The 9079-nt window shown below is 42.3% G+C and overlaps 1 protein-coding gene across 1 annotated transcript; it reads left to right on the top strand.

Annotated features, from left to right (window-relative positions):
* The first annotated feature begins 258 nt into the window (after positions 1–258).
* On the top strand, positions 259–5610 carry SMIM34A (small integral membrane protein 34A). Its single transcript, XM_032629375.1, has 2 exons — positions 259–1178; positions 4410–5610. Exons 1-2 carry the CDS (start codon positions 1121–1123, stop codon positions 4877–4879), a joined length of 528 nt encoding a protein of 175 aa, XP_032485266.1. The 5' UTR covers positions 259–1120; the 3' UTR covers positions 4880–5610.
* Positions 5611–9079: the final 3469 nt, after the last annotated feature.

Here is a 9079-nt window from a genome sequence, read left to right as displayed (position 1 = left end):
AAGGTTCATCTATGTTGTAGCATGTACCAGTACTTTATTCCTTTTTATTCCCAAATAATATTCCATTATATGGATAGACCACATTTTACTTATCTGTTCATCAGTTGATGGACATTTGGATAGTTTCCAGTTTTTTGCTATTATGAATCATGTTGCTATGAACATTCATATACAAGTCTTTGTCTAGATATTTGATTGCATTTCTCCTGGGTATATACCTAGGAGTGGAATTCCTGAATCATATGGCCTATTTTAAAATTTACTTATCTAGTCCTTTATTGATGGAAATTTGATCAAATTACATCTTAAAAGCCAGCGAGCCTCATGAGTTAGTCAGGTCAGGGCCACATTGGTGAGGATTCAGAGAACAATGGCTGCATCACAGAACCGGCCCAAGTCTTCCGACCTTTTCTCCCGGCATTCCCTTTGCTCCCGGACTCTTCTTCTCACCCGTTCTAGTTAAATCGGCTTTGATTCCAATGTGGCCTGTGATTCAGGGGTGTGAGAAAGAGAAGCCCCGTTCCTCACAGCCTGACCCATGAGCCCATCGCCCACTTATCTCTGAGGGGAACCCAACTCCCTCAGCTGTGTCCTCCTGCACAGGCTCCTTCCTGTCTGGGTTTCCTCATCCGGGACAGTCCTAGAGGAAGCTGGTGACTGACTCTTGACCATGGAGTTTCCTGGCCCTGTGACAACGGGTCTCTGCCACACCTGACAATCAGCCACACCTGCAACAGGTGCAGAACAGGGAATTTCAGGAACCCTCCAGGCTGTAAGCCAGCCTTGGAGAGCTTCCTGCCACCACTGTCCTGGATGGGACCTGCAAGCGCTGGAGGCTCCTTGGTACCAGCATGTTTTTAAACAACTCCTATGCTTTGGATCTTCTCAGCAAGCCAAAGCCAGGAAGTGCTTTCTATTCTGAGCCAACAGATGACAGATCGACTTTGATCCTCTGATTAATTGAAGGAGAGAAAATGAGTCCAGTTTCTCTCTGCTCAGTTTCTACTTGGTGCTGCCCTAAGACTCTCTGGGGGTCTCGTTGCTATCTGCTCTTGAACCTCAGTGCAGCCTGACTTCAGTAGGACTGTGGTCATTTGCAAAAAGAAGTTATTCTCTTTCAATGGCAGCTGCTTATATTTGCCTCCTTAAGAGTCAAGGAAAAGACCACCTCATGGAACGTGAGTATTCTGCTCTGACGCAAGGATGAGCAGTTCTAGAATTTCTTATATATGTCACATTATTAATTTATAAGTGCAAAACAGCACAGACGAAAAAAGCTTTGTCTCTTCTATAGGATATAGAAGATACCATCTAACTTATACATCTAAAAAGAAAGGTAAAGAACAATGTACTGCAATAATTAAAATACTGAGTTTCTTTCATGTGGAAAATGGACTGGCTTTCAAATAATTTAATGTTCTGTAGTTCTTAGTTGGATATATTTTATATGCATTTGAACATATTACATCATTCTATAACAATCCACAAAAAGGTCTATAAGTTTATACACGCATTCCAGGTTTAAACAAGTTCTCTTGCCCTAATTAAAGTTTGTGAGGTTCTTGTTGGGTTGATTTGTTTTTCAATAATTATGGGAACATTTTCCCTTTCCTCGTTTAAGTTCTCAAACGATTCTATCAACAGCAGTAAAAAATTCCAGATCACTGTACTGTTTCTTATGAGTGACAAATTCTATATAATGAAATCTGTTAATTTGGGCTGTGTCACATGTGGTTTGTACAGTTATTTTTAAATGGTTTCTCCCTTAATCTCAAAGTAATAGATTATTCATTCGACAATTAACTATAATAAAACTACTGGTCTCTCTGAGCCTTGCATTAGCAAAATGAATTAACAACAAGTGAATATCAAATAGAAAGCACTTATGGAGCACCTTTGGTCTACCCAGCAGGTGATGGGATTTAGCCTATGACATGTCTGGATACATCTGTGTTCACATAGAGCAAGAAATGAGAATTTGAACCTATAAAACAGCTGGAAAATGTCTCACAGTACTACTTCTCTGATTTTTATCATTTCATTTTCACTGGCTCTCCTAGTACAGAAAACAGTTTTGAGTTAAACAGCAATTAAGATCTTAATCTTCTGGTCTTGGAAGGGCACACAGTGTCTTTACCCAGGGGCACTTCACCAATGAGATCAGGAAAGTGCCCACTTGTACTCTTCCATTTTTAAATTAATTTCTTTTTTCTTTTCTTTTTTTTTTTTTTTGCGGTACGCGGCCCTCTCACTGCTGTGGCCTCTCCCGTTGCAGAGCACAAGCTCCGGACGTGCAGGCTCAGCAGCCATGGCTCACATGGGCTTCCCTGGTGGCGCAGTGGTTGAGAGTCCACCTGCCGATGCAGGGGACGCGGGATAGTGCCCCAGTCCGGGAAGATCCCACATGCCGCGGAGCGGCTGGGCCCGTGAGACATGGCCGCTGGGCCTGCGCGTCCCAAGCCTGTGCTTCGCAATGGGAGAGGCCACAGCAGTGAGAGGCCTGCGTACCGCAAAAAAAAAACAAAAAACAAAAAACAATACACATGGTACAAAGTGTACAAAAGGGCATCTGTGAAAAGTACGTCCCCTGCTCCCAGCTCTCTTCCCCGTGGGAAACCTCAGGTACCAATTTCTGTATATTCTCCCAGAGATATTTTACACGTATATAAGCTTCAAGCAAATAACATACCCTCCTTTATACACAGGATCGTATCAGCTATATCACTATACACTTTTTTATTTGTTAAGATTTAGTATCAAGAAAATTCTTTGTTACTTTTTACGGCTGCATAGTATTCCACTGTGTGGATGTTCCAAAATGGATTAAACCATCTTCCAATTGATGCTACTCAGGCTGTTCTTAAGCATTAGTCATCACAAGCAATGCTGCAATGACTAACCTTAAACATGCATGGTTTGGGGCATGTTCCAGCGTATTTTTAGGATAAATTCCTACAGGTAGAATCGCTATGTCAAAGGTACATGCGTTTGTAATGTCAATAGACCTTGTCAATCTGCCTTCCATATTGGTTGTATAAATTTGCGCTCTCACCAGCAATTAAGCAAGGTCCTGACAACCCTGCAGACATATCCAGTGTATTCTGAGACATCATGAGTTTGCAAACCTGATAGATAACAAAATGTTATCTTGCTGCAGTTTTAATGTGCATTTCTCCTATTATGAATGATACTGAGAAGCTTTTCTTATGTTTAAGGTCCATTTCTTTTTCCGACCTAATTGCCCATATCCTTTGCATATTTTCTACTGGGGTTTTGGATTTTTCTTATAGAACTGAAGCTTATTAAGAAGTTTAGTGGCATAAATTTCCATTTTTCTCTGGTTTGTCATTTGTCTTCTGGTTTTAGAGTATGCAATCACTTTAAAATTTTCTAGGTAGTTGAATTTAGCATTTTCTTTCTTTCTTCCTTTTTTTCCACCTCTGAATTTTTGTGTTTCACTTAGAAAGGGATATCCCACTCTGACATGATAAGGGGGAAAAAAAATCTACCATGTTATTTTCTAGTACTTTAAATTATTTCTTTTTTTAATGTTAAAATCTTTGATTTATCTGGACAGTTTTGGGGCATGAGGTGAGAGATGTGAACTCACTGCTATCTTGTTTTAATGCTACTTATTGAATAATCCATCTTTTTCTTCCTGATCAAAAATACCCCTTTATTATCTACCAAATTCCAATTCCAACTCTACTGATGTTGTTACTCTGTTCCATTGGTCTTCCTGTCTATGTATTATGTCACACTGTTTTAGCTATTGTAGTTTTATAGGGAGACATTTTAGGGAAAGCTGTACTTGGTTCTGAAGAGCCCCTCATGCCCTTTGCAAAGCCCAGTAAGCCCCACCTGGGCTGTGGGCAAATAAAGCACTCATTCATTCAAAAAATAGTAAACATTTTTCTGGCTGGCTAGGTTTAAATTTCTGGCTAAACTTATTTCCACTGATCACTCTTTCAGAGTTTTCCTAATTAGGAAAACTTTTTCAGTATGCAGAGTTTGTCTATTTCACAAAGAAATCCTACTGATCTTTTAAGTGCAATTATGTTAGTTTTGTAGATGATCTTAGGGACAATTGACATCTTTATGATGTTGCATTTCCTATTCAAGAATTTGGTGTTTTGAACTCTCTTGATTGTTAAAAATATATTGACATGGGAGTTACTCAGTTTTCCTCGGTCTTCCCCATGTATACATGTTATTAAACTTTTGTGTGATTTTCTCTTGTCTAAAAGGAATATATTGACACGTATGTTGTTAGGCTTCTGCCCATTGAACAGAGAAAGCCTCTTTCAGCAGTCCCATTTTCCCACTGATGTAAAGATACTGCTATTGGCTTGGTCAGGCAAACTTTAGCCCAGAATGCTGGGTCTCATCTGGACCTCTCTGTTTCTCAGGGGATCACGGAGCCCCCAACCAGACCCAGGCCAGCCCTGTCCTGGGGCACCTGCTGAGGGACCACTTGGAAGGAAGGAACAGCACCAACTCCACCAGGGCCCTGAAGCTTCCAGACGGGACCAGTGCCGCCTGGTATATCCTGATCATCATTGGCATCTACGGAGTGATTTTCCTCTTCCGACTGGCCAGCAACATCCTCAGAAAGAACGATAAATCCCTGGAAGATATTTATTACTCAAATTTGACCTCTGAACTCAAGAAGAAAGGGCTCCAGAGCAAGGCAGCCAAATGCTCTTTACTGCCCGTTAGCAACGGAGCTGTCCTGCAGCCCAACCAGGCCAGCCTGGGGATAATGTGTGGAAACAGCAGCCCCACACCGAAATCCAAGGAATCCCTTGAAAGTCTAGGCAAGCAGGCCTCCGTAGAAAAGGCCCAAACTTCTTGCTTTGGGGAGCAGCTTTGGATTTAACTGGAACCTTGAGAGAGGAGTCGAGCCCTTGAGTCGGGCTGGAAGAGCATCACTGAGCCACTGGTGGATGGGGTTGTGACCAAAAGCCAGCATCCTGTTTCCTTCTCAGGCTTTCTGGTGCTTTGAGATGAGCAGGGGTAGTGGCTTCCAGCCCAACTCAACCTTCACTGGAAAAGCTTGTGCTCCAGGAAAGGGCATGGGACATCCAGTGTTCTTAGAGTAATCTGGGAAACTCTTGGTGTATATGTGAAGGTGGCCTCTTGTCATGGAAAGAAGGCTGAATTTGGAGTCAAATCCCTTGGATGAAAATTCAACTTCTAGAGGGTCACATGAACTTTGAGTGGCTAGTGGCTCATCTGGAACATGTGAGCGTTGGGAAATATGGTCCCAGAGGGCCATTAATTCTAAAAACTCTGACTGGAATATCGAACCAAAGTTGTCAGTATCAACATCTTCATTTTCAGAAGTTCTTCATTTTCATTGAGAGGGTGGGGACCATTGAAAAAAACGTTAGTTTTGGAGTCAGAAGAACCAGACTCTGGTCTGAGTTTGACTATTGACCACTTTGTTGTCCTTGCACACATCACTTCACCCCTCTGGACCTTAGTTTCCTTACAGATAAAGTGAGGATAGTGATGCCAGTTTTCTGCCAATCTTACAAAGTAGATAAGAGCTAATGAGATCATGCATATGAATGTATTTTGGAAAGTAAAATAAATATGTAAATATAAGCCCTGTTGTGGTGGTGGTGATACTGGTTGATGGTGGTGGTGGTGGTGGTGGTGGTGATTGATGTTGGTGGTGATGGTAGTATTGGTGGTGGTTGGTGGTTGATGGTTGGTGTTGATGATGGTGGTGTTGGTGGTTGATGGTTGATGTTGATGGTGTTGGTATTTGTTGATGTTGATGGTGGTGGTGGTTGATGTTGATGGTGTTGGTGATGGTTGATGTTGATGGTGGTGGTGGTGGTTGATGTTGATGGTGGTGGTGGTGGTTGATGTTGATGGTGGTGGTGGTGGTTGATGTTGATGTTGGTGGCGGTTGATGTTGATGGTGGTGGTGATGGTTGATGCTGATGGTGGTGGTGGTGGTTGATGCTGATGGTGGTGGTTGATGTTGATGGTGGTGGTGGTGATGCTATTGTGGATCAGGAAATGATTAGTCTACTGGTAATAGCTATAAGTAATGGTTGTATTACCTTATTCTACAGGAGAGCCCATCTGCATAACAGTTGATGTTCTGTGCTCTGAATCAAGTCCATGAAATTCAAGTTGTATATGTAGACAAAACAGTCACTTTTAGATTTTGTTACCTTAGACATAAAACGATTCATTCAAATGTTTTTCAAATCTGTTACTTATATTCTTGTCTCTGCTTCAAAAAGAAATAAGATCTTGGGCTTCCCTGGTGGTGCAGTGGTTAAGAATCCGCCTGCCAATTCAGGGGACATGGGTTCAAGCCCTGGTCTGGGAAGATCCCACATGCCGCGGAGCAACTAAGACCATGCACCACAACTACTGAGCCTGTGCCCTAGAGCCCATGTGCCATGACTACTGAAGCCCGCACACCTAGAGCCCATGCTCCGCAACAAGAGAAGCCAGTGCAATGAGAAGCCCATGCAGAGCAACTAAGAGTAGCCCCGGCTCGCCCCAACTAGAAAAAGCCTGCGTGCAGCAATGAAGACCCAACGCAGCCAAAAAAAAAAAAGGATGTGGTGTGTTTGTATGTGTGTAAAAAAAAGAGAGAGAGAGAAATAGGATCTTGCCTACCAGACTGATTAATTTAGAGAGATTGTGATTAACTGAATTTCTACAAGTGGCTTTCAGTAGGCAAAGAGAAAAATATATTTTATACCAACTTCTGTGAAGTTTATCTAGTTTCGCTTTTGGAGGGGTCTCCTGGATTACAAATAAAATGTATTTCCCTGTCTTCAGACAGTGGTCAGCAACTAGCCCCAATGATTTAATAAAGGTTAGAATTAAATGCCAAGCTTTTTTTTTTTTTGAGAGGATGAGATAGACTTCCAGCTACTTTTCTTTTTTTCATATTTTCCACATCATCATCTCACAGACTCTCCAGCAAAAGTGTTGGTTTGTTTATACAGTTAGGGCTGGGCTTCATCCATATATTTGAGATGCTTACAGGGCAGCATAAAACAGTAGACACAAAGATAGATAAAAATGTAATCCACAGTGAATAGGAATGCAGAATGCACTAAAATGGGAGCAAAACATCAGAACTTAAGTGAATTTGAAGATAAAATACATACTTTCTTGTTGGTTTCTTCCTCATTATGCATTTTTCTCTTCCTTAATCCAACACCCCCTAATTTGAATTTGGGAATCCATATGGCTCTAAGAAAGCTGAAACTACTCCCAGTGCAAGGCTGAAATAAGAGACCTAGGTTAATCTAATCAGTGCATCCTATCTCCAGCTTCACTGACTGGGGCCAAGCTGGACCCATGACCTAAGTAAGCCTTAGAGTGACAGGAAGGACTTCCATGGGGGACTTCTGGAACACAGATGCCCTCTCTTGTGCTGGATGGTGTTAAACACAGATCTGAGTCTGGAATTGCTGGAGCCATTTTTTCACCGTGAGAAAAGCCAGTTTGAGGGCAAAAGCCAACATAAAGAGGAGAACTGAGAAAATTACAGAGGCTAGAGTCCTGATCAGACTGTGCCCAAAGCCTTAATTTCCCACTGGAATGTTTTAGTTTATGGGCCAGTAAATTCCCTTTAGTAAGTCCTTTGGAGGTAGGCTTTCTGTCTCCCTCAACCAAAAATATCCTCAATGAGATCACTGGAGAAATAATTTCCTGGAGGAAGTGGGCCTTGGAGTGGAATTTGATTTAAAAAAAAAAAAGCAATGTGATGTGGTAAGGTGGGATCATTTCTTTCACAAAGATTTTTATATTTATAGGATTTTGTGTTTATAGGAAAAACACAGATTTGGTATGCTTGTGTCAGCTCAACAGTCACTTGCAAGATTTCTCATAACTTGACCTCTCAAAGAGCATTCAGTGAGATTTTGTTCCATTTAATCCCTGACTCTTACTGTGGAAACTCCTTAGAGGGCTTGCCATGTTAGATATGAGGTCAGGACTGGCTCCAAAGGTATTTCCTAAGGAGCAAAAGCCACTGTCTTCCCACTGACACCCAGACACAGTTAGTTACGTGGAATCTGAGGACATTTTCCCTGCTTGATTCAACTTTACCCACTTTCTGGGGAGCTGGGCCGAGAGTTTGCCAGGGAGATGTGTTCTTGGGTGGGAATTAGATCCATGTAGGCTCCATTATAAGCTAGACTGGTGGGAAAGAACTTCAGGTATTAAGAATATTTTGTGCAAAATCCCTTAAATCTAAAATGTTTAGGCTCACAGCAATTAATCACTGTCTGGGCAAAACCTATGTAGCTGGACTAGGAGGGAGAGGTTCCAGCACCACAGTGTGTGTTCAAGTCAGTGACTGCGGAAGAGATTTGCATGTTTCATCAACCCTGGTGGAGACAGGAACAGAGCAAACTGAGTCCCAGATTCAGACACTTTTTCTTTCTTTGTCCTATAGTAAGTTTTCTCCAAGATTAGCAGATCAGGACAGATGAAGGCCTTCCTCTGAAATGGGAATTATTTAAAATCAACGTAGAGGGAATTCCCTGGTGGTGCAGTGGTTAAGAATCTGCCTGCCAGTGCAGGGGGACACAGGTTCGATCCCTGGTCCTGGAAGATCCCACGTGCTGCGGAGCAACTAAGCCCGTGCACCACAGCTACTGAGTCTGTGCTCCAGAGCCCGCGAGCCACAACTATTGAGCCCACGTGCCACAACTACTGAAGCCCACATGGTTAGAGCCCATGCTCCACAACAAGAGAAGCCACTGCAATGAGAAGCCCGTGCACTGCAACGAAGAGTAGCTCCCGCTCGCCGCAACTGGAGAAAGCCTGTGTGCAGCAACAAAGACCCAACCCAGCCAAAAATTTAAAAACTTAAAATTAAAATCAATGTAGAATGGGTTTGGTTCACTGTCTCCAAGAATGGCTTCCTCTGGGATTTGTGGCTGATGGTACCAGGGTTTGTACCAAATCAAATCAAGGTTACCACAGCTTTCCTGGGTGATCAGAACACATCTCTTCTAAATAAAAGTCTATCAGCTCTGCTGCACTATGATTTGTCTGGTGTGATATAATTACCACAAGATTTTAAAAG

Source organism: Phocoena sinus, chromosome 4, assembly GCF_008692025.1.
Source record: "Phocoena sinus isolate mPhoSin1 chromosome 4, mPhoSin1.pri, whole genome shotgun sequence".
Taxonomy (NCBI): domain Eukaryota; kingdom Metazoa; phylum Chordata; class Mammalia; order Artiodactyla; family Phocoenidae; genus Phocoena; species Phocoena sinus.
Note: the sequence above shows the minus strand (reverse complement) of the source record. Positions and strands in the feature narration are given on the sequence as shown.

Coding starts and splice junctions, on each gene's coding strand:
- SMIM34A (XM_032629375.1), top strand. CDS start 1,121: ATGGCAGCTGCTTATATTTGCCTCCTTAAGAGTCAAGGAAAAGACCAC. Junction 1,179..4,409: donor AAAAGACCACCTCATGGAAC/GTGAGTATTCTG, acceptor TCTGTTTCTCAG/GGGATCACGGAGCCCCCAAC.